The 26,384-nt window shown below is 37.1% G+C and overlaps 1 protein-coding gene across 3 annotated transcripts in view; it reads right to left on the bottom strand.

Moving 5' to 3' along the window:
* The window catches only part of GABRA2 (gamma-aminobutyric acid type A receptor subunit alpha2), a 123,401-nt gene that overhangs the window by 71,968 nt on the left and 25,049 nt on the right, over positions 1 to 26,384 (bottom strand). For all 3 annotated transcript variants that reach the window (XM_031027111.2, XM_081812426.1, XM_006727327.3), the window contains exon 4: positions 1,690 to 1,757. In XM_031027111.2, the coding sequence (XP_030882971.1) occupies positions 1,690 to 1,757 (68 nt within the window). The remainder of the gene's footprint in view (positions 1 to 1,689; positions 1,758 to 26,384) is intronic.

Genomic DNA, 26,384 nt, shown 5'->3' with positions numbered 1-26,384 from the left:
CCCGCATCGGGCTCCCTGCTCGGCAGGGAGTCTGCTTCTCCCTCTCCCACTCCCTGTTTGTGTTCCCTCTCTCGCTGTGTCTTTCTCTGTCAAATAAATAAATAAAATCTTTAAAAAAAAAAAAAAAAGAACTACGAATACACTATTTTGCTAGTTTTTCAGTGTCAGATGAAATTCTAACTCTCTTCGATTCCATATAGAGGTTAGGTGCTCATTCTCACTGTGTCTCTCTAATATTTGGGAGCATCTACTGAGACAAAGTGCACAGATACATTGTCTTTATAGCCAACCAATAATGTTTGGAATGCATATTCTTGCTAAATATGTCTCCGTCACCTTTCAAGTTCCTGTACATTTAAAACTGACCTATGGAAAGAGGCAGATTAATATTTCAGGTCACCACAGAAGACTGCAAGGGAGGAGGGAGGATTATGTTGAAAGCAGGATTCTTTTCTGTTGCTGTGGAATTGTGGCTAAAGCCTAGAGTTAAGAGGGGGACATACAACACTTAAGTCTTCACATTAGAATTGGAAAGAACTTCAAAGACCTGCCAGCGTTTGGTATCAACCATGTCCCCAAAGTTGGGGGTCATTATCCTTGTGTCACCTCACAGTTTCAGCCATCCAAGTCAATTTAAGAAAAGGACCATGAAGTCAGCGAAGAGACTCTGGTGGAAGACAAAACGAATGTTTTCAATGATAGAAATGGCGAACCTGCTTTCTGAAGAAGAGGTAGAGAGGTCCCAATGAACTGGCTAATGTTTAGTGATGTCTGCATTAAAGGAAAACTTAGTTTTTGTGTATTAATCCCAGTGAAAAGCCACCAAACTTGGTGTCCTTCCCCTTGGGTTGTCAGAGAAAGGGAAGAAGTTGGGGAAAAGTGACATGATGGAAGATGACCAAGCAAAGAAAGGATAAGGGCAGTTCCTCTAATTCTCACTTCCTGGGCCATAAGGAAGGTGGATGAAAAGTACTTCAACAAAAATTTCTATTACTGAGCACTACAGTTTGCAGTAGAAATGGAAGACTGAATACTAAAACTTTGATGCTTAATCACTAATTATCTATGATGTTTCTAGCCTGCCAGTTTCTAACCCAACAGACCAATTTCCCTCTTTTTACCCATCTCATTTTAGAGAAAAATAAATACCAATTCCATTGAATCCAAGAATGTCAAGATTCTAGTTTTCTTTAGATTGATTTATATATGCCTACTATGTATGTAGCTTGTAGGTATTGTATGTGTTTAGATAATTTGAGAAGGAACCCACCTCACTTACTGCCAATGGAAGGTTTGCATTTATAACACTGACCATGAGCACATTCTGTAAGAAGTGGCTGTCTCCAAACCATACAGATTTTACTTATCAAAGGCCAACCAGGTGCTTGAATCCTAGAAACTGGTTCTCAGTAACATGATTATTTGTATTTAACTAATTGTTTACCATACTGTAGCTAGGTAGGCAAGCTCTGAAAAGAATATAAAATGTAAAGGGTTATATAAACACTCAAGGAGGAATAGCATACCATTGATACAAACAAGTATCCTTAACTCTCTAAGTATTTGGCTCGACTAGGCATGAGATAAACACATAATTCTATAACACTAAAAATGCTTGTTTATTCTAACCTCCCGCCATATAATGGGAACATAATATGAAGTAAAAATACTATTTAATGAAAAACTCACCATATCTGTATCTGAGACAGGGCCAAAACTGGTCACGTAGATGTTAGTGAAGACTTCAGTAATACTGTCTGATATGAGAAAAAAAGATTAAATATAGATAATATATAATGAGAACCACTGAAAGAGAAGGGGTCAAGTACATGGAATGATTAGAAAGCTGTGTGGTATTTAGGAATATGGCTTTTTACTTTCTTTTCAACCTTCACAAACAACAAAAATTTCTATATTGTTCAATTATTTCATAGGTTCTCACAATCCTAAATGCTAAATGCTTAGAAGTATTATGGCATTCTTACTTGGAAACTATGCCTGATTTAGAGCATTCTGTTTTAAACATATTTCTGAGAATTAATAGTTTCTTAGAATTTCTCTTAACTGAACTAGTTTACAATAAATTTACTATCAGTACTAAAAATACAGTGTGTTAATATGGTTGCTGTTTGATATAGTCCTAAATTTGGTTTTTAAACTAAATATTTCAGATGGTACCTCATGATGGTAGAGGTTTAGTTTGCAGATTGGAAATTAGTATATCTTCTCAGTAAAGCACAGAAATGAATTGTTATTTATTAAAAATAAATATAATTCAAGTTAATATAAAAAGCTTCATTATTCAATGACATAAAAATAAAAGCAATTAACAGACATTAATCACAATGGATTACTTCCAAACAAACTTGCCTTTAAAGGTATTTACAAATGTATGAAATGTTAAGATTGACTTGAGTTAGATTCAAATATTATGTAACTTATTAACTGTAACACAATTACCCTGATAGCTCTTTTAACCAGGTGATTTAGATCTCTGATTTTAAATAAGCCAAATGGTGATGGGGGAAAGGCTCAAAGAAAAGGATTGAAAAGAAAAATTCTTCCAATGTAACTTATAGAAAAAAGCAATACATCATTAATTTCTATCATCATGAACTGAATGCCTCATCTACTGTCAAATTTGTAATTCCACAGAAACAAGATCACGAAATATTTTTAATACTATACTTGAATTCACAACCATAAAAGAGAGAGTAAACTAAGTCTGGGGATATTGTATCCACTAAGACCCAAATAAAAAGCCAAAAGGATTTTGAAATAACAGAGAAGACTTTGAATGCTTAGGCTTCAAATGTCTTGAAATATAATAATCTGCATGATGATCCTGTGAAGTAGGTTCTCTGTTATCATCTCAATCTGTACACGTACACTTATGTACATACAGAAAGGTAAGGAAATGTGCCTAACAACCCACGCTTGGTAGAGTAAATAGAGCCAGGTTTTAGAACCCAAGCAATCTGGCTCCTAAGCCCTAAGGGTAAACCAAAGCTAGAAGTGTTTTCTCATTAACTACATATTTCTATTCACCATAATACTCTGCACCAAAAACATGTAGTGTTTCAAATAAATATATTTATTCAGCTTTATTATTTTCTATTCTATTTTATTCCAAAAACTGTTTTCATGAAATTTTACCACAAAACTCATTTGGGACATAAATATGTTTATAAAGTTAATTCTCAGCTGCCAGCTTCCCCAAAGACCTGTACAGGTCAGCTTCACAGGCATGTAGCTTGTGCTGTCTCCTAGAGCCCTGTGCTCAGAAAAGCCCCACGCTTGCTTTAGTGTTCTGTTTTTCTCTCTTAAAAGTCTTAATTACCTTTTGAATGAAGGGCCCTGCATTTTCATCTTGGACAAGGCCTCACAAATTATGTAGCTGGTCCTAGTTGTGAATTATATAAGCTATTAGAAAGAAATTATGAAAATGGGACTCAGGTTTGTTTGCTTTTTCCTCTTATTCATACCAAATCAATACTGTCACACTTATTCAATAAACAATTGAGTAAAACTTTAGTCATTATAGATATTGATTTAAAATGTTCCAGGGAAGAAAAATGTAAATGCCGAGGTAGTCTTCACCCAAATAGAGGCAAATGAAATCATTCTCCTTAGTGCGGAGTAGCAAAACTAGAGAAGAGAGATGACAAACTGTGTGAATATATTCATGCTAAGGATATGAAGAATATCCATTATATGCCAAATGGCAAGTAAAGGGTACGGAAGGTTGTTATCAGTACCTTGTGGCTGCAGGGAAATGGCAGCTAAGAATCCAAAGAGAAAAATAAGATTACCCTCAAAGCTCTAAGCAGTAAGAGCAACACCTAAAGACATAGAACACAGACACGCAAAATTACCTTAAATAAATGATTTCATGGTTTATCAACTTCATAAGCACAGTGAAAGAATGTATGCATTGCAAGGAATATTCTCCAGCTATGCAAGTTCAAAAAAAAAAAAAAAAAAAAAGGAAAATCAGCAAGGCAAACACTGACCATGAATACCCAATAGCTAGGAGATTGAGGAAGTGATTCTTGGTTGTTGCAACAGAGTTGTCAACAATCAACATGAATTAGTAAAATATTTTAGGGTGATGACTACAAATGTTTGATACATCTAACACAGTTTTCTAAGGTTCTATATTCAAAATGCTGTCTTTGATTATGATTTGGCTTTCCATAAGAGAAGAGAAGGGAAAAGAAGGAAAGAGGAGGGGAGGAGAAAAGAAATAAGATTTTATGCACATCGGTTATTTAGGGATCTTGTGACACTAATTTGTCAAAGTCCATAGTATCTTCTGGTTAATTGTTGTTTTCCCATATGGATTTAGAACAGGGTTAAACTGTGTTGCTAATTAATACCTGTTATAATATTCAGATCCGTGTGACAGATGTCTATCACAGAGTAAACACATGAATTGATATTCTGGCAGCAACCTCAGTCTCTTCACTTTAAGTACCATGAGTTACCTTTTCAAGCCCTGATCACATTGAGTGGACTAACTATGCACTGTCCTGACTCAGGGCCTTCACCTTGGCTACTGCCTCTTTCTCTTCCCTTCTTAGTTGATTGCTTACCTGCCTTTAAGTCTCTATTTAAATGTCCTCTCCTCAGAGCAGAGGTTCACTATGCCCCCTGTATAATGTAAGTCTGTTTCCCTCATTTTCTCCCTGACACTTCCTTTTCCTAGGACTTTTTAGAATTTGCCATTATTTTCATGCCTTAATGTTTTTTACCCACTTTTTGGTTTTGGTTTTGTTTGATCTATCTCCCCAGTCAGGATTCAGATTCATGAAAACAATGACTATGACCTTTCTGTCCACTGTCCTATCAACAGTGCTTAGCACAATGTCTGCCACATATTAGGTGTCTTACGTTTGAATTAACAAATAATTTCTAATTATAGTTCATGTAGAATATACACCTTTTCCCAAAATATTCCACCAACATTACAAATGGCCATGAATAGCGAAATGGGTACTGTCATTAGTGAAGACAGTGTCCAAACTACCCATTGATAGAAAGAGGTTGAAAGCCTAGGGAACTGGATCCCAGTGAAGAAACTTTACATCAAGCAAAAGGAAAGAATATATTTAGGGAAAGCACAATTTCAGTGGAAACCAAAATTTAACTTTTGAACAAACAGTAAGTGGCTTTTAACAGAAACGTATAACGTGAGTTACCTCAAAATAATTGCTTATAAGCTAAATTCTTGGCTTTAGAAATGCCAATAGCAAAATATGCAAAAAAGGATCTTCTATATAGATTTTTCCAAAGGCAAAACACCATGAGGTTAATAATAAGTACTTGAGGAGAAATAAGGATTGCATGTAGTTAAAGGTGTGATCCTGGGACACCTGGGTGGCTCAGAAGGTTAAGCATCTGCCTTCAGCTCAGGTCCTGATCCCAGGGTCCTGGGATCGAGTCCCACATCAGGCCCCCTCAGTGAGGTGCCTGCTTCTCCCTGCTCCCCCTGCTTTCACCCTCTCTCTCTCTGACAAATAAATAATAATGAAAATAAAATCTTAAAAAAAAAAAAAAAAGGTGTGTGGGGTGCCTGGGTGGCTCAGTCATTAAGTGTCTGCTTTCGGCTCAGGTCATGATCCCGGGGTCCTGGGATCGAGCCCCGCATCGGGCTCCCTGCTCGGCGGGAAGCCTGCTTCTCCCTCTCCTACTCTCCCTGCTTGTGTTCCCTCTCTCGCTGTGTCTCTCTCTGTCAAATAAATAAATAAAATCTTAAAAAAAAAAAAAAAAGGTGTGATCCTTAGGAACGATCATCAAATTCAGGATTTGAAAGGCAGTTATCATTGGGGAAAGAAAATGGGGAATAACCTGCTTAGGGTTACAGAGGGGGTTTCTAATGTATTCTATTATTTTCCTTCTTTTAAAATTGATCTCAATTTTGGCAAATTCTAAGAGTTGATGAAGTTGGTCATGAAATAAATCATACAACTCTCTGTACTCTTTTGAATGTTTGAAATACTTCATAGGAAAAAATAATAAATGGCCCTGAAGGATATCCAAAATGAACATATAAATAATTTCAAGAAGGGCTGAAATTAATTGATAAAAATTGTTCTTCATTGGATAATGCAGCATACAATAAAATTCAATTGTTATTTAAATTTTAATTAACATACAGTGCAATATTGGTTTCAGGAGTAGAATTCAGTGATTCATCACTTACACACAACACCCGGTGCACAATCACAAGTGTTCTCTTTAATACCTATCACCCATCTAGCTCATTCCCCCACTCACCTCCCTCCATCAACCCTCAGCTTGTTCTCTATCATTAAGAGACTCTTATGGTTTGTTTCCCTCTCTCTTTTTTCCCCCTTCCCATATGTTCCTCTGTTTTGTTTCTTAAATTCCACAATGAGTGAAATCATATGTTATTTGCCTTTCTTTGATTGACTTATTTTTTAAGCATAATACATTCTAGCTCCATCCACATCATTGCAAATGGCAAGATTTCATTCTTTTTGATGACCAAGTAATATTTCATCATGTATATATACCAAACTCACTTTCAGAAGTCCTTTGCAAAGAGTTTAGTTTGGTTCATGAATACAGTTAACATATGTAGGAAGGTTGGGGTATCAAGTTGTAAAGAAAGAGAAGATGTATCAAAAGAGACCTGACGTGCCACAATGTTGAGGATGTTATCTCTCTATATATGGCATCAGGGCATTCACTGAAGGACTTTGGGAGAATCTTACCTGCAAGGATACTGTACTATAAATGTTATGTTACATTTGTAACAGTGGGCAAGCTGAGTGAGAGGAGACTGAAGACAACGTATCCAGTTTGGAACATGTTACAATGGTTAAAGCAAAAGAAAAAAATGATACTGAGAAAAGGAAAGTGTAGAAATCAAGAGAATAAAGTTTGGGTTTTTTTAAAGGAGTATTGTTAAAAGATGCTGAAGTAGGCCCTTTTCTTTGACTAGTATAAGTGATCTGTAGAGCCTGGAAATGAGCAGTTGCAGTAGATTTGCAAGGGCATAAAACAAAACACAAAACATGAAAGAGGACTGGAAATCGTTACACCTCGACGAGGTCCATCTTACCATACTATATTTTTTAAGATTTTATTTATTTTTAGAGAGAGAGAGAGTATGTGTGCAAGTAGGGAGAGGGGGGAGGCACGGGGGGGTAGAGAGCATCTCAAGCAGACTCCATGCTGAGAGCGGAGCTTGACGCCAGGCTCATCTCACGACCCTGAGATCACGACCTGAGCCAAAACGAAGAGTTGGAAGCTTAACCAACGGAGCCACCCAGGCGCCCCCTAAATTTCTGTCAAATCCTATTTTAAAGTGTAACTGTTTCACATTTCTCCCTGGTTCTATATGTTCATTGACTTATTATGTTTACTGTTTACTGCTTATATCTACTAATAGGGTAGACACATGTGGCTATTTAAACTTAATTTCAATTAGTTAAAATAAAATACTTGGTTCCTCAGTTATACTAGCCACATTTTATCCACATGTAACTATTGCTATCACAATGGATAGCCAGGATGAACATTTCTATCATCACAGAGAGTTCTATTAGATAGTACTGGTCTACATGCTCCCACTAGAAGTTAAGCTCCACAAAGACAGGGACTTTCATTTGCTCAGAAAAGTAAAACCCCAGCACAGAACCACCCCTGACATAATTGATAAATTTTTGTCAAATAAATGAGTAAATGAATTATCATTATTAGTTCAGAGTCACTGGAGGTAGACATAGCCTCTGCTATCATAATGCGATAGCCTAGAGAAGAGAGATACTATGCAAAATCAAATAAATACATAATTACCGACGTGATAATATGCTATGAGAACATGTAAGAAAAGACTCCCTCTCCTGGAAACTTTCTTCACCTGGTCTCTGGAACACCATAATCTCTTGATTTTATTCCAACCTTACTGGTTGCTTTACTCCTATACCAGCATCCTGTTAATATTGGAATGTCCCAACATTCAGTTTTTGGTCCTCTTTATTTATACTTCTTGATGATTTATTTAATGTAGTCAAGGACTCCTGAAGTTCTATTTTGAGTCAGAGCTTTCTTCTAAAGTCTAGGCTCCTCTACCTAACTGTCCAGTTGGCATTTCCACATGACTATCTGATAGATTCTTAAACTCATATCCCAAACAAAACCGATTTGTCTCTCCAAAACCAATCATATTAATGATTCCCTATTGTATTTGATTGTTGTTCCAATGCTCTGGGTCACAAATCTTAGTTCATCCACAACTTCTCTGTTTTTAACAGTAAGTCTGGTTGGCTCTCCAAAATATCTATAATCCAACAACTTCTCACCCTTTCTCCATTACTACTGTTAAAGCTACCATGATCTCTCTATAGTAACACTGCTTCTACCCATTCACCCATACAGTCTCTTACTTTTTTATAATAGTTTTCTTGAGATATAATTCACACAATATAAAATACACCCTTTTTAAAGTATACAATTCAGTGGTTTTTAGGATAGGGCTGTACAACATCACTACTATCTAACCTTTGAACATTTTTATCATCAGAAAGAAACCCTGCACAGATTCCCTATCCTCCCTTCCTCCAGGCTCTGACAACTAATAATTCAGTTTCTGTTTCTATGGATTTGCCTATTCTGGACACTTCATACAAATGGAATCCCTTCTATTTCTAGTTTATAGAGAGGTGTTTTTTTTTTTTAAACTGATGAATAGGTAGGTGTTAGGTATTGCCAAATACTTTCTATGGAATATGAATATGATCATGAATTATTTGCCCTTTTTTCTATTAATATGGTATATTACACCAATTTATTTTCATGTATTAAAACAACTTTGCATTCCTGGGATAAGACTCACTTGGTCTTGGTGCATAATTTTTTATATGTTGCTGTACTTAATTTGCTAGTATTTTGTTGAGCATTTTTTACGTCTATGTTCATAAGGCATATTCATCTACAGTTTTCTTTTCTTACAAGGTCTTTCATTTTAGTTTCACTTTAGTATCAGAGTAATACTGGACTAATAAAATGAGCTAAGAATTCTCTTCTTTATTTTTAAGGAGAATTTATGAAGTATTGGTATTAATTCTCCTATAAAAGTTTAGTAAGATTCATCAGCGAAGTCATATAAACCTGCCATTTGCTTTGATAGAAGCTTTATATTATTATGATTAATTCTATCTCTTTCCTTATCTAAGTCTATTCAGAGTTTCTATTCCTTTTTGAGTTAGTTTTGGTAGTTTGAATCTTTCTAGGAAGTTGTCCATTTCATCTAGTTTATTTAATTTGATGTCATACAAATGCAATACAAATGTATTCCCCTAGGGGCACCTGGGTGGCTCAGTTGGTTAAGCGACTGCCTTCGGCTCAGGTCATGATCCTGGAGTCCCTGGATCGAGTCCCGCATCGGGCTCCCTGCTCAGCAGGGAGTCTGCTTCTCCCTCTGACCCTCCCCCCTCTCCTGCTCTCTCTCTCATTCTCTCTCAAATAAACAAATAAAATCTTTAAAAAAAAAAAAACAAATGTATTCCCCTACAGTATTTCTGTAAGGTCATAACAGCATTATTTACAATAGCCAAGATATGGAAGCAACCAAAGTGCCCATCAACAGATGAATGGATAAAGAAGATGTGATATATATATACATATATACACACATAGATATATATACACATATACATATATATGTAGAATATTACTCAGCCATAAAAAGAAAGATCTTGCCATTTGCAACAACATGGATGGACCTAATAAAGAAATATTTTTTAAAAAAGAGTATTACAAAGGCAATTTAAACCCCTATGGAGAAGAGAGTGATGGACAGTCACTGCTGCTGAGAGATGAAGTAATCTGAGGTATGGAATATTCACTGCATTTGGAGACCTGGGAGCCATTAGTGGAGGAAAGAATATGTGCGGAGAGACTAGCATGGAGTGAGAGAAGGGGGAGAAGAGGAAAAGGCTAGAGTGATTTGAAACAAATCTTGAGGAGTTTGATTGTGAAGGGGAAGAGAACTCTAGCAACAGAGGAAGGTGAGGGAAAAGAGGCAGTTCTGTGCTTGTTTAAGGTGGAAGATGTTTGAGCACATGGCAATACAGATGGAGGGACTGGGGTAGAGAGAAAAAGATCAGTGATAGAGGAACATTCCTGGGTAAGCAGGCAGTGCAAGCATTAAGGGACTGACAATGCATACATGGAAGGAAGGAGGAGGAGGGAATATCCTTGGTTATATCAGGAGTGAATAGAAAGAGTGTGGAAAGGAATGGAAGCATGTTTTTAGGTCTGGTGGTGGGAAAGTTAAAGAAGTTCTTGAAAAGGAGAGAAATTACAAGTTACATGCAAAATATCTGTCCATCACTCTTAGTATACTAGATAATGATTTCAAGTAAAAAGTTTGATATTTAAGTGATTATACTAACAACATTTAAAATAGAAGACCAATGTCACATCTGCTGCCAGTTCTTTGTCCATACTCCCTTGACAATCACAATTGCTCTACCTGTTACGGTGTTCTGCTGCAATCACCTTTGATTCTCTGCCTGGGGGCTTTCTCTGGCTGTGCAGGACAGACCAGAAGTACACAGAAGCTCATGCTCCTGGGAGCAAACCATCAATCAGTGACTGATGGGTGTTGGAGGAAATACAGCTCAGCTTTCTCTCCTCCATGGAGATACCCCTAAGGCATGTCCCACACATTTCCTAGAGGACGTCAGTGGGAGGGGAGACCAAATCCCATTAGTCCTCATCAATAACCTGCTCAATACCTGTACCTTGTTTTGGCTCCCCTCCCTTCCCTTTGTCACTTAGCCATCTCCTCTTCTAGTGCCTCCTGATAGGACTTCCGAAGTTGATGCATATCTTACAGTCTGCTTCTGAGAGAAACCAAAGCTAAATGCAAACATCATTCAGTTATTCGAAGAAGAAAAAAATGATAATAATTAAATATTATTATTCAGGAGAGATATTAACTGTATTCGCTGGGAGCTAACTATCTGAGCAAGAAGCTATATTGGCCTTACCCCTGTAATTTGGATATTAACAGTGATATTAATAAGGACATGAGCTCACAATCCTGAGAGCAAAATCAAACTGTGGAGGACATCCCTTCAAGAAGATCAGGATACTAATAATTTTGCTTATCATATATCATAAATAGAGTGTCACGCATATATTTTAAAACAAGTTAGTCATTGCTGTCTTTTGCTTTAACTCTCTCAGCAACAACAAAGACATTTTGCTTCCTGGGATGACTCCCATAACACCTACATGTGCCATTTGTCATCATTCAATTTTGTTAAAGCCAAAAAATACTTAAGTGACTTTTGTGTATATGGCACTTAGTGTTCCCTATTAAAAGCTGGAAACTTTGAATTTGATAATGCAATTTACTGCCATTCTACCACAAAGGAATTGTTGTACCTTGCCCAGTACCTTCCTCCCAGTAGGCACTCAGTATGTGTTTGATAAAAAGTAATGGTGAACAGTACAGAGCTGCATTTGAATGGTCAGCAAAGTGCCTATAAAAGTAGGAAGAATGAAGAACAATAATAAAACCCGTATGTACTGTGTTTCAGTACAATCATTTTTCATTACAGTTCTACATTTTGGTCTTCGATTCTTTGTGATAATTTAGAAATATATCAAATATATTAAATATATGACATTCCCTCTCAGTGTAAGATTTCTGGTGCTTTTTAATTGTTGCTTCTTTATATATTGTTTGTTCTTGTAGTTTTGTTTTACCTTATTTTTTTTGTTTGCTTGTTTGTTTTTGTTTGTTTGTTTACCTTGTTTTTTCCTACTAATGAAAATGGATTAATTTAAAAAGTATAGCTCATTTAAGAATCCTGAAAAAAAAAAAAAAGAATTCTGAACAACTATCAAGATGACTATATGCTTATGAAAAGGAAACAAAAAGTCCTGAAAGAATAAACTAAATACATCCCCTCATGACAGTCATTGATTCTGAGTTACAATGAACCTGAATTAAAATCACTGCAGGTTTCATCTATCCCCAAAAGGGTTTTTGACTATTCTGGCCCTTAGAACCATCACCAGGTAGAACATCTTAGTGCCTCTCTCTCTCTTTGAAATGTCTTTCTTTACTATCTAATGATTCAGCTTACTCTGGTGAGGAAACTGAAGACACACCTCTCTCCCCAAAGCACTAGTAAAGGAAATCAAATAGGAAAGCAAAGGGGAGACTGAATACACACTGATTCCCATCAGTTTAGTGGGGCGATTTGGCCCAATTAACAAATAGCTACTAAGGGTTTACTAAGTACAGTCCAGAGACATCCACAGCCTCACAGACAAGGGAGAGACTGTTTCCAAAGGAAAGTTGTATGTGGTACCAGAAGCAATTTATGTTCCTCAAGGTAATGTTTCATCAAGCAGTTGCTACATGCTCAGTGTGGGACTCTGACAAGCAAAAGACAGAAGATGTGCTCAAAGATATCACTTCTACTATTTCAAGTTACGTTCTCTTGTGAGGAGATTCTAGTGACCCTATTCTTTCAAATTTTAAAAGATGATATTTAGATCACATAGGATATGCTAGAACACTAAGAGTCCATATTTCAGTCTGGGCACAGGCTATTACAAATCTAGTATTCCTGAGTTAGTAACTTGGAGCTTATTAGTTGTTCTCTAAGTACCGATAGAAACCAGATTAACAACTAACTTGTGAGAATTTAAAAATGAAAACTATGCTCATATAAATTTACATTTTGCTCCCAAAATGCATATTAATAAGAAAGGATCCTCATATCCAACATATAATAAAGATAAACTTTTATATTTTTAAGATAATGAATTATTTTATGTCAACAGGAATTGAAAATTCTTAATGCACTAAGAAATATAATTCATATATGTTGCTAATATGAAGGGATCAAAAACCTTACTGTATTCATTTTCTTTATTTTTTTAAAAAGATTTTATTTATTTATTTGAGAGAGAGAATGAGAGACAGAGAGCACGAGAGGGAAGAGGGTCAGAGGGAGAAGCAGACCCCCCGCTGAGCAGGGATTCCCGGATGCGGGACTCGATCCCGGGACTCCAGGATCATGACCTGAGCCGAAGGCAGTCGCTTAACCAACTGAGCCACCCAGGCGCCCTTCATTTTCTTTATTATAAAAAGGTACATAAGTTAAAGCATGACAACTGACTTTATTTTATGATCTTTTCCCCATCCCCGCAGAATACTGCTGTCGACAGCAAAATAATGTTTATCTTGCAAAATAACTTTTCTGTTCTTTCTTTATTATTTTGTAGAAGGGAAGCATTTAAATGTAATATAACTATTGGAAAATACAATCCAAACAATTTCAAAAGCTCATATTGAAGATGGCTTTCAAATATGCAGAATTCTGCCTCTCTATTTCTAGTCTTGGTAAAAGGTACCACGTCAGTTGTCAAACTCTGAAACTCAGTCTGACTTCCTTACTCATACTCTACATTTTAATTGTTCACTGGGCTCTGTCAATTACATTTCCTACATATTTCTTGAATTTTCCTTTCCTTCCCATCCTCACTAGCAATGGCCTCTGGAATGGCCTCCTTTAGTCCTCCTGCCACCCATTTTGCCAACTCCTATCTACCTTCCATGATACTACTAGAGTATTCCCTCCTAAGTAGAAATTGTGTGATGTTTCTTCTCTGATCATCTGATCAAACTTTTTTTCAATGCCTCTCCTTTGCCTAAAGATCAAGTTTGAAGATTAGAGCATGGCACATAAGACCCTTCATGATCTGTCTTTGTCCACAATTCCAGCCTGATCCAATGCTGTTCTATAATGCCTACCTCAGCCATACAACCATCCATGTCATTCTCCTTCATTTCTTTGTTTTTTTCACACTTGCTCTTTTCCTCCATATAAAGCGTCCTCTCAATTAATCCTTGTTCTTAAAAAGTAAGCTCAGACAACACATCCTCTATGAAGCTGTCCCTGCCATCCCTGGGGTACTTAATTAGTCTTTCTGTTGGTTCCAGTAGTTTTTACTCCTTTGAATGAAATAATCAAATCACCTTGTAACTTTTAATGCATGAGAAGTTATCAAATGGTCCTGTGTTCCCCCCACTCTCTTCACTACTCAAAAGCTCCCAGCACTTTGTTTTATATGAGTAACATGGAGCATCCCAGATAATCATAGAATGATATAAAGCAACATCCTAAAAACAATCATTTATCATTCATTGTTTGGTATCATGTAGTTTACGTTTTCTTTAGAAATCTGTAGGAAATTCATTTTGATCCTCTTGTTCAACTCTAAATGGACAGCAGATTATGATCAAGGATAAGGCCTTACGAATCCTGACACACTTAAATATGAAATAAATCAAGTTTCTCTTTATGCCTTAGATAATCCGAAATAAATTACATGTAGGAGTATTATGATGGTGGTAAAATTGCTGAATTACTTTAATCATATATAGAAAAATTTTAAGGCAAAGTTTTAGATTTATGTGCTAAAAACATTAGATCATTTGCTTTTTTCAAGTAGAACGCAGTTCTCACATTCAAAAATCCAACATTTTTCATCTACAACATTACAAAGTTAAGTGCATGGGGAGCCTTGTTGGCACTAGTACAAACCATTGCTATCTTTCCCTGAATCTCCTGGATCAGCCTCAAAAGAAACTGCACTTACAACACAAAGCTCATTGATATTCTAATTTGATGATAGTATCACTTTTCTTCTTAAAAATAAATTTGGCTTAAAGTAGTATAGAAGGAAAAAAGAAATCCAAAGTAATTAACTTTATCACCCGTCACTGGATGCTATTTCCTGATGGCATGTGCACTGGAAAATGTTATGATTACTCTACACTTAACCTGTAATTAGGAACTTTTGGAAACTTAGGGAGCAACCTTTAAGGCTTGTCCTATCTGTTGAATTCCCATTGTGTGATAATAAAAGGAACTTAACTGCCGATTAAGCATTTACTGTATGCCTGGACTAGATTAATTATATATATATATGGTTAAAATATATATATATATAGTTAATATTTATTTTTATGATCATCCTATGAACTATACATAATTATATTCAATTTATCCCTCATTTAAACCCAATAGCTGATAAGACACAGAGCTGCACTGAAACATTTTTCTCTGGCTTACATCTCATCCTTGTAACTACTCCACTAATAAAATGTTATTCAAAAATACAAGGATTTTTCATTTAGCTTAAAACTGTTTGGTATCTTCAGTAGTACCAGTATAATTAAACCATACACACTTATTACACACCTGTCAGACACCAGCCTTGTTACGTATTTAGAGGGCTATAATAATACAGAAATAATAAAGAAACCTGTCATCTAGTTAGGTAATCAGTGCTAGTTTTATGCAAAACATAATGTCATTGAAACTTCAGCATGAAAACTTTGTATGGATATGTATGTGACACACACACATATATAGTTTTCATCTTATCATATATATCATATATGTATCTTATCATGTGTATACACACATACATGCCCTATATAAATGTGTCTGTATTATATATTGGGATAAAGATTTTAACAGGTGTTATATGTATGTGTGTGCATGCACACATATAAATATACAAATTTTGGTGTTGAACCGCCCCTTATTTAAATCAAAAGACATAACACTCTAGCTTAAATCTGGTACTTCTGAAGAGAGCTACATGTAGAAAGACATGGAGAAATGAATTTTCTTTCCTTTCTCCTTTCTTTCTTCCTGTTTTTCTTCCTTCAAAATAAAACATAATTGAGTGCCTGGTACACTATGCAATTCACTTAGATAAAAGACGAGGACCATAGTATGTAGCCACCATAGTCTTGGAGGGAAAAGAAACAAATAAATAGAAGTGTGCGTAAATGGTAAAAATCATCAAATGTGTGAAAGTGCGGTGTGAGAAGGCTGGGAGTGGGGGACGGTAAGGAGAAAAGCAGCAGCAGTGAACTCAGAGCTGGGGTGTCAGAAAAGGCTTTGTAAGCCATCCTTTTATCGACAAGGCATGCTCCTTTTTACCTATTTTTTCTTTTGATTTCAGAACATTTCCCTTCCATCACTTCAACTCATTTTATTATAGTCTCACAGTTGCAAGCTAAGAAGAAAAGCAGGATAGCTATCACCTTTATGAAATATTTATGCTTGTGATAGTCCCCTTTGGTGAAATTTTAGTAAACCTTGATTTTTACCTAAGGAGAAAATCCTAAGGAAGTAGATCACAGCATAGAATTTGGACCTCAAAATGAAACTGGTAGTAGAAGGAACTTAACAGAAAAGATTCACTAGATGCAAGAGAGAAATGAAAAGATTTTTAAAAATTTAATGATGAAATTAAAATGATGACAGAATTTTTCTGGTAGTCTTTTAAAATTGTTTTGGATGCTACACCTAGATGTGGTCAGGAAATGCTCATTTTAATTTAATTCAAGTTCCCAAACTCAGCATTCTTTGCGATTCACAGCATCATTTTACTTCGATCTGTTCTAGGCCTGTCCCTGAATCCTAATTACATCTACACATTTTTCAAACAAGAAAATATTTTTCTTTTTTTAAAGATTTTATTTATTTATTTGACAGAGAGAGACACAGTGAGAGAGGGAACACAAGCAGGGCGAGTGGGAGAGGGAGAAGCAGGCTTCCCGCCGAGCAGGGAGCCTGATGTGGGGCTCGATCCCAGGACCCTGGGATTATGACCCAAGCCGAAGGCAGACGCTCAACGACTGAGCCATCGAGGTGCCCCACAAGAAAATATTTTTATTTTAAACCATCGCTACTAAAAAAATTGTAGAGATACCAGAATTTTTTTTTTTGCAATCAAAATTTTTAAAGTCAGAATATTTGGAAAGATATATATGTAATAACATTCAAGACTTATGCAGGAAAAATTGACCTTTCAAAAATAGCAACTACAGACCATATTTGAAATCAATATTGGATTTACTATTTATTAGTGTAGAGCATACCTTTAATTTCTCAGCTCTGATCACATCTCTCACATAAATATTTCAATGTAAGTATTCAAGTTGCTTTATTCTTCTTTCATTTGCACTTACATTTTATCCTTTTTCCTTCTGTGCTCTGATACAATGTTATGAACAGTTGATTTTCCCTTCATCCTATATTCAGATTCCAGCACCACTTCCTACAAAAATACTTGTTATATAAATTTGTAAGTTGATACATTTGGGATTTTACCAGAAAATGATTCCCACTGTTCACCTTTACTTCTTCTGGTCATTCCTGGTAGTCTTTTAAAGTGCTGTTTCAACTCTCCAGACAGTTTTAAAAGGCAGCTGTGGTACAACCCTAGCTAATAGATCAAAGAGATTCACCCCATGTTTGCCTTCACTGAGTTCAGAAGTGGGACTCTCAGCCGTTTGCTGGAAGGGCAGAAAATCACTGATAAATGAGCCTTTGCACCTCATGCAATGAAAACACCCAGTTTATAGTGACAGGGACAGTTATAGCTAAATCAAGGTATTTCATTTGTGCCCTGATATTCCTCACCCTCAGCTCTCCTGTCTGGAACGGACACTACATTTCTGAACTCTATTTACAACTGTTGAGCTTCAACATTCTGCTTATATTTGTGACTCACTGATTACGATGACGAAACAGAAACAGTAAGTGGGCTATGTAATTTATTTTTCCTTTGGTCCTCCCAGAAATAATGTTTGCTTCTCCTCTCAGTGTGAAAGTTTTTATATATCCCATCTGTAAATGTTCACAAGAATATAAATCCAATGCAGAAATGAAATACATCATTTCCAGAAAATACTGGGCAGTTCTCTTTAGTGCCTAAGAATATATCACCACATAAAGAGAAGAACTGGAATCTCCTTCTGCACCTGTAAGAGGAAATTTAGACTTTTTAGGACTTACTTAGTCAGGTAATTTCATCCAGTGTCCACTCCCATGCATAATACTTGACTCTATGTGGCCAAAAAACAATAAGGCCAGATCACCACTAAGACTCTTAACAAGGGAGACTACTGTCTGCAATCAAGAAGGCTGTGTGCATCCATATTGATTTTGGAGAATGTCTGGAGCAGAGTGCCTGGATCAGACAATTTGATGGGGGATGAATAGTCAGGGCTGGACCTAGATCAAGCTGTAAAGAAGTTTTCTCTGAAAGGCCTTACTACTATTTTTTCATGCCTAATGTTTTCTCTGAGCAATAGAGTTGTCCCCATGCCCCCCAAAGGTTCAACAATTATTTACTCAGCACCAGCTTTGGGCATATCATTTTCACAATGCTGTGGAGGATGCAAAGAAGCACAAGTGAGTTCACTGTTCTTTTTTAAGTGTATAAAACAAGAAGCCACAAACTGTAAAAAAATAATTACTGTATTTATTATAACCATTCTTGATGGTCTTGATGGTTGAGACCTTGTCATTATTCTTGACTTTCATTTTCCACATCCATCCATGAGGAAATCTGTTGGCTCTGTCTTCAAAATATCCCAAATCCTACCACCTGTCACGATCTCTATGTTACCACTGTGGTCCAAGCCATCTCCGTCTCTCACCTGGATAACAATAATGCCCTCTTAAATGGTCTCCCAACTTCCATCTTTGCCCTTGGACAATCTACTTTCATCACCTCACACAGAGTGGATCTTATGAAACGTAAGAAAATGGAATGGAATCATGCCACCCTTCTGCTTGGAACTCTGAAATAATTACCCATTTCATATAGAGTAAAAGCCAAGGCTCATATAATGGCCGAAAAGCCCTAAGCAATGCAGCCATCCTCTTCATTCCATATTTAACTTCATCTCCTACTAATTTCCCCTACCATCAACTTGGCCTCCTTTCTCTAGGCACACTTTCACCTTAAAGCCTAGAACTGACTGCACCCTTCCCCATCCTAAAGTGCTCTTTTCCCAGCTGTCCACATAGGCGACTCCTTCAACCTTCTTTAAATCCTCATGGAAATGTCAACATCTCAATGTGGCCAATATTGACGACCCTGTATAAACTGGAAAATGCTCTCTTACTCCCAGTTTCCCCACTATTCATGTCCCTGCTCTACTTTTCTTTGTTTATTTTTATTTTCTCCATAGGATTCATCACTTACGTCCAGACTATATATTGCACTTATTTACTATGTTTGTTTATTTCTGCTCCACTCACAAAGATGTAAACTTAGGAACAGTAATCTGCTTTGCTCACTGATGCATTCTAATGGGTTAAAACAGTTGCTGGCAGTACTTGGCACCCAATAAATACGTATTAAATCAATGAATACATTTATGAAAGAAAGCATTAAAAATAGCTATCTTTTACTGAATGCTTACTATCTGCCAGTGCTCTGCTAAGTATTTCGCACTCATTACCTTGCCTCCTCTCACAAAACCCTGTGAGATAGGTACTCCTCCTTCTCTTGGCAGATGCAGAAACTAACATTTAGAAAAGTTTGTTACTTGTCCAAGGTTACACAGCAGGTAAGTGGCAGAGCCAGGATTGAAACTCATGTCCAACACTAAGACTTTGGATGTTAGCACTGTGACACACCGAAAACAGCAACCTGATGCACTACACAGTTCTGCATAATCATAAGTTCTGTTAGGTGTAGGAAAGGATTTAAGTTTTGGAGACTGGGAAGCAGAAAGTAATTATCAAGCGATAGGTTATTCCCAGAGTCTAATCCTAATTTACAAAAATTTTCAAAGGAAGATACTGGCTCATAATTTTTTATAGAAAAAGGCAAGAAAAACACAAGAAACAAGAGTGAATTTTAACTGGTTATCCTTTTAATTCATTTCATCATATCTTGATTCTTAATTTTCTCCTGGGAATTACTCCTAAGCTTCTCTAATGCCTGACCCCTGTTCTTGGCCTTCAATTAATGCAATACCTATACTCGTCCCTCTTCTTCTGCACATTAGCTCATTTCAGTTTGAATTTGTCATCTACTTCTGCCCCATCTATGTCAGACCTGGCACCCCTTGTGTCTTAGATTCCAAAATTCCTTGGAGGAGTAAAGGCCTGGATATAATTATACACACTAACTCGCTTTATACATACCTTACAGGCAGCCATCAACTGAGTAGACTCTTAATATGTGCATTCTGATAAAAATATCCTGGTCTACTCCCTTCGGAGGCACCCTCCACCCACACCAACACCTCACTTTCTTTCTCATTTGCCTGGTGAGTCATATCAGCACTGGCAATTTATATTAAATGCTTCAATCCCAAATTCTTGCTTTCTTTTTTTGTCCGTATTTTCTTAACCCGAATAGTCCTTCTAACTGCAGTTGTTCGCTTCTTCTGGTCTAAACATGGAGGAATGTACAGCAGTCAATAGACTCCTAGCATTTCAAGGAGCTAAACAATATTTTTGAGGATTAAACATCCATCATGCTTTAAAAATACTTCAACAGATTGTCTTTCTAAATGGTGCCTTAAACAGCAGTTGTCCCTTCCTTTGCAAGCTCAGTGAAGAGATAATATATCCTTTGGGGTCAGGCTATGCTCCATTTTCTCCCCAGTGGACCCTTTAACTGCAAATAACTTTTCTTAAATGGATTCTCAAATTTCTTTTTAAATCAAAGTTATCATTAAATTAAAGAAAATAAGAGAAGAATTGTTACATGTACAAAGCATTCACTTTAGCACTTCCTGCAGGGTGGCTTATTTAAGTATGTAGGATTCCTGATTTTCCCACTGCCAAACATGCCCCCTAACCACAAGAACCCTCAAATAATCAGGACTATGCTAAGCACGGCACTACCAGAGCACTATTAGAAGAAACTACATCATGGTATAATACGCTACAAGTTTTCTGCCTTGTTTTCATTTCTTTTATCATTTTCTGCATTACTTTAAAGTATAACTGGGTCAATTAGAATGGTGGTTCAACTGTAAGACTCTTAAAGGCTCTTTCTAAAGTATGTTCCATCAGCTTATTAGACCACTTGGAACTAAATGTGGTTAAAACAGTTTTGTTTACATTTCTCTTCCATTATTCTCATAACGGCACCGATGTATTACCTATTCCAAGAGCCATGAGCACTCATCTCCAGCTTCATTGAACCTGCTGGGATGTAACATCTCTTTCCTCACATAAGGCTTCAACATCATGTCCCTGTTAACTGCTAGCTGGATCACGGCCCTCGGTGCCCCAGCCCACATCAGTCCTCATGGGAGAATACCACTTACTTCCAAATGCACCCTTTTAAGTTTCTAAAATCAATTTCATCAACCGCTGTTCTACTATGCTCCTCACAGAACTTTAATAATTCTGGAGTTCTCCAAAAATCAAAATCCGCTTTCCTTTGTTCAGCTTGTAATCTCTTTTCCCAAGACCTCTGATTTTATCCTGTCCACTCCTTCTCTATAAATCTGCCAAAGCCAGTCTGCCAGGTGATCTTCTGACTTTCTTGAAATCTCCCATTCAAGAATCTTTTTGCCACAGCTTCTTCTTCTTCTTCACACTCTTGCCCAGGCACGAAGCATCTTGCAATTATCTACGGGGTACGGCAAACCCACTGAGCAGAAAGCGACCAATGCTTTCCAGCTTCCCAAATTGATGGCCTCGACCAGCTCCTCTCCTCGATGTTTATCAGGCAATTACGGGGGGTTGGCAGCAGCTGTATGACAATAAGGAAGCCTTTGAGGGATTTAGAATCTGCATATCTAATCACTGAGATTTACAGGAGCCCTGGATCTGCAGAGATTGTCATAGGACAATCAGGGACAAATCTAATGGTTTCAGAATTAACCTAGTCTATTTTCCTAAGGAGATGGAAGGACAAGACCACACGGCTGCCCGGCAGAGGTTTGATCTAGTGTTAGAGAGAATGCTTATTTCCCATTCCTCACATTTTCACAGACCTTCCCCTACCTAGAGGGAACAATCTTGAAACAACACTTTTTAGCTGCACTTGTGGTGAGCATAGCATAATGTGTAGAGATGCTGAATCACCATGTTCTATACCTTAAGCTAACATAACATTGTGTGTCAACTATACTCAAATATAATAACAATAATAACAATATCCAAAGAAGCCCACTGAGGAAAAAAGAAATAACGCTTCCAGCCCCAGTCACTACTCGTTCATACCTCCCCTGAGAGAGAAGTAATTTTAATGACAAGTGAGGTCGCGGGAAGGAACTGAACATGTCACAGCTCTGCCACCTTCTCTGGTTTACCATCTACCTGCCCCAGGAGAACTGTACCCTCTGTTCTTTTTTCTTGCCATGCTAAACATACATCAGTCTATGCCTGTCATCTAGAGACAGAGCCGACAGTGTCCCTTTCTGGTTCTATGTTTTGGGGTTCTACACACATGGAACAGTGGCCAGGAGTATGTGTCTGCATCCTCAGGCCCAAACAGTCCCTGGGGTGAAGTATTAGGGAGACTGAGGATACCCAACATCTCAGTCACATTCTCCAGTCTAGCCTTGTCAGTAACAAAACCGACACTCTGATCTCCATGGGTCTGCTTTTTATGTCTAGGTTCTATTTGACTGGGGATTTAGGAAGGAAATAAAAGAATCTTAATACTGGCCTCATAGACCCTCAACAACTGGAGAGGAGCAATTCTACATGCTTTTCACCCAAAATGTTGAGTTTCACTTCACTAGTGCCTCAGTTTCCTCAATTGTGCATTCAACTAATATTTGATGAGCACATACTGAGTGCCAGGCACTGTTCTCGGGTCAGAGGACACACACTGCCTAAAATGTCTGCATTCACAGAGCTTTCATTTTGTACAACTGAAATGGTTATATGACTTAAGGTCAATATATCAGATATGCTAACCCACGATTACATGGGTTAGCATATCAGATGCACTTACAGATGCACTATGCCTGGAGCATACATAGTAAGCACTCAATTAATGATGATGATGACGATGACGACACTCTGCTTCAGTTAGGGAAGCAGTGCTGAACCTAACTGAACAATTCTTGCTACTAATTCGTTCTTCTTTCTCTGTGATTATCTCTGAGCTTCAGAAGCCCCAGGATGTAATGATGCTTCTTAGGTGAAAATATTTTATAACTTCTGATTTCTCAACTCCACTTGCAAACCCTACACTCAGCTCCTTAGAGGAGGCTGTTGTTTAATATGCCATGCTGTGTCAGCAGGAATTTTTTCTGACTTTGAAAGTACAGGGCTTTCATTTGGCATGTGTGTTTTGCTTTGCAACATTCAAGTAAAGCATGCTCTGTATGTCATACTTTTAGTTGGATTGTGGTAGGCAATATTGAGGAAATTATTTTCTCATAGTCTCCTTTATGACAATAGGGCACTGCTAAATAAATACAGCTATGAAGTCAATGAGGATGTTGACAAACAAAGCTGGCATTTCTTTCCTTTTTTTTTTTTTATAATTCATGATTTAGGATTTTATTTAACTGTTGAAGGAACTGGGCAGATGGGCAGAGAAAGAGGGAGTGGAGAGGATGGGAAGGGAAGGGAGAGAGGGAAGGAAGATGCTTGGCGGGTGGGGGACGGTGAAGATCTCAGTGAGGCCTTTCTTTGCACAACTACTGGCTCATTCAAGTTGTTTTTGCCATTGCAGAGACAGGTCATTAGGCTTCACTGGATTTTCTCCTCCTCCTTCTCACAAGCTTCATCCCAACCACAGAGCTCGGTATCCCCTGGGCCTCCTGCCACCCCACCCAGCGCTTCTGCACACAGAATTGGCATTTCCTTTAGCATGTTCTAATTATTATCTCAGTTACACACATTTGCTAGTTAGGGATTCCAGGCTAACATATTTGCTGCGTTGGTTCTAGTATAGAACTGGCTATACAAGGACACTCCTGACCTTAGGTCCAAGTATAGCCACTGTCTCCCATGCAACTGATCTAGATTCGTCTCAGACAAAACTCTCTGCATACTCTTCTATCAGAGTCCTTTTACCTACATGCCATGCCAGTTATGAGGATCTTATGTACTAGCTTGGTTACTTGTTAGAATTTGTCCATTTGAATTCCTGTTTAACCATCTGTGACAGATCTATTTATCTCAGCCACACTAATGTTCTGTATAGAAGGATTGATGAATTGTGTTCACAGGTAATGGGTTAACTATCAAACACAGCTCATTTCTTCATCCATTCTTTCAATCATCAAGACACGTTGTTATTTACAAATGTTGCGATCTGCAATTTTATCTTCATTTTAAAACAGGAAATTGAAACTTGGAGAACTTAAATATTACAGTGTATATGGAGTCATAAAGATAATAAGTAGTGGAGGCATTAACCAAAATATGTTCCTCCTGACCCAAAGTCTATGAAACTACAGACACCGATCTGCAGAATTTTATCAAAAACTGGCCATTCATGTTCTAAAGTCTAATGAAAATCACTCACTGCAAATTTTAAGGGGATATTCTGAAACAAATCGCTTATGAGACCTAACACTCTCTGACACATTCTCCCCACTTACGTTGTGAAGTCTAATGCAAATCACTCACTCCAAATTTAAGGAGATATTCTTAAACTTAAACCTTAATGGGACTTAACATTTTCTACCACTTTGGGGTCCACTTTTTATTGTGGCCGCTCGTGATATTCATTATAGTTTACTCTATAGGACCCAGACAAAGGCACCTGCAGCCCTGTCAAATATAATCAATAAGTGTCCTACCTTTCTCTATTTGGTTATGTGTTGTATATGTTAAACAACATACCTACAATTGCCTGGTTCTAATATATTTTTAATAAACCAAGTAACATTTGGAAAGCATATGATGATCTTCCTACTGTTCAGAATTCTTTTTTTTTTCAAAAGTCATTACTTCCAGCATGGAAGGACTCCTCATATAGTGACTTTCATTTGTACTTACAATGCAATGCTAAGTGACAGCAAGAGCAGTGGGATCTCCACTCACACCCCTGAAAAGATAGGGGTGGAAAGAAGAAAACCAACTGATGAAAAGCCCTCTCCTGCCCTCCTAGTTCTGGGGGCAATGAAACTAGATACAGTGCCTTATAGCTCTTTAGGAAAGAGACATTCCTAAATAAGATACATTCAGGAAATCCAAAAATAATAAAGATGGCATTCCTTAAAGCTTGAAAAAAGAAACTTCACTTAAAAAAAACATTTTGCATGGTAGAGATTAACTTATATTCTATCCAACAAGAAAAGCACAGTTTGGAAACAGAGCTAGATTCAAACATCTTTAGATGATATCATCACAACAAAACCATAAAATGCTACTAAGCAAATGATTTGGGATTGTTTCGAAACTTTTAATGACTGGTTATAAGCATCTGCCATATGGTTGCTGGTCATTATTAAGAAGAGAGAGATTCAAGCCTTAGCCGACTTACGTGCAGCAAAACTATGGTTTGCCAAAGGACAAAGATGATGATGTTAAGCCAGCTTATTCAATGATTAAACATTTACTGAGTGACACTCTGTGCAGGGTTTTGTGCTCAGTGCTGTGGGGATAAGACAAGAAGACTTAGTTCCTATAGTCAAGAAATTCATAATCTTTTCAGGAAGCTGAGGCATGTACAAAAATAACAATAATTCAGATTTTTCCTGTTTAAGTGTTTTTCCACCAAATGTGCTTAAGTCAGAAACCTCTGAGCCACCCTTGGCTCACTTAGTCTAACAAGTTATATATGCACTCACTGCAAGACATACTCAAAATCAGGTGTTTTTGAAAATGAGTAAAGCAGCAGTGGGTCAGACAGATGACAAAGGATGGATAATGAATGTAGGGAATGAAAGAATAAAGTATTTCAACAGGTCAGAAAGGAGACAGGTGGCAGGGGGGAGTGTTAAAAGTCTGTGGAGACAGCCAATAGATAAGCACTGATGGGCAGAACTAGGAGATGTTTACACCCGCAGAGGTACAGCAAGTGTGAGGTCTCCAAGCTAAGAAAAGACTTTAGAAATGTGAACACATAAGGGCAGCTAAATCCCTGGGAATAGATGAGACCCCCATCAGGAATGAAAATGGGAGTAAGAATTATCTACATGTGTTGACAGAGAAAGAGAAGAGGTCATCAGAGAGAAAAGAGCCAGAAATGCACTAACACAAGATAATGACCTATTTGAGAATATATAATGACTTTTAACTAACTTAAAGATGAATTTCGCAGTGGAACGCTTAAAGAAAAAATACACTTTATTATATAGAATTTCTAATGTGTAATAATTTAGCCTTTCAGCTATAAAGTTAATATTCTGAGACGATTTCGTAAAATATTTAATAAAGAGACAAAACCATTAACAATCTTAAAATGGTTTCCAAAGGCATTTATTCAATTTAAGCAAGGGTGATAAAAATAAAAATAGTCATTATGAATTATCAATAATGCACTTTAAAAGCCAATCCTTTCAGAATATGTAATTTCCTTCAGATTAACATCAATTTTGAGCAACAACTGACATCTAAAAAACGTTG

This window comes from Leptonychotes weddellii, chromosome 2 (genome assembly GCF_054177405.1).
Source record: "Leptonychotes weddellii isolate Sample4059 chromosome 2, ASM5417740v2, whole genome shotgun sequence".
NCBI lineage: Eukaryota > Metazoa > Chordata > Mammalia > Carnivora > Phocidae > Leptonychotes > Leptonychotes weddellii.
Note: the sequence above shows the minus strand (reverse complement) of the source record. Positions and strands in the feature narration are given on the sequence as shown.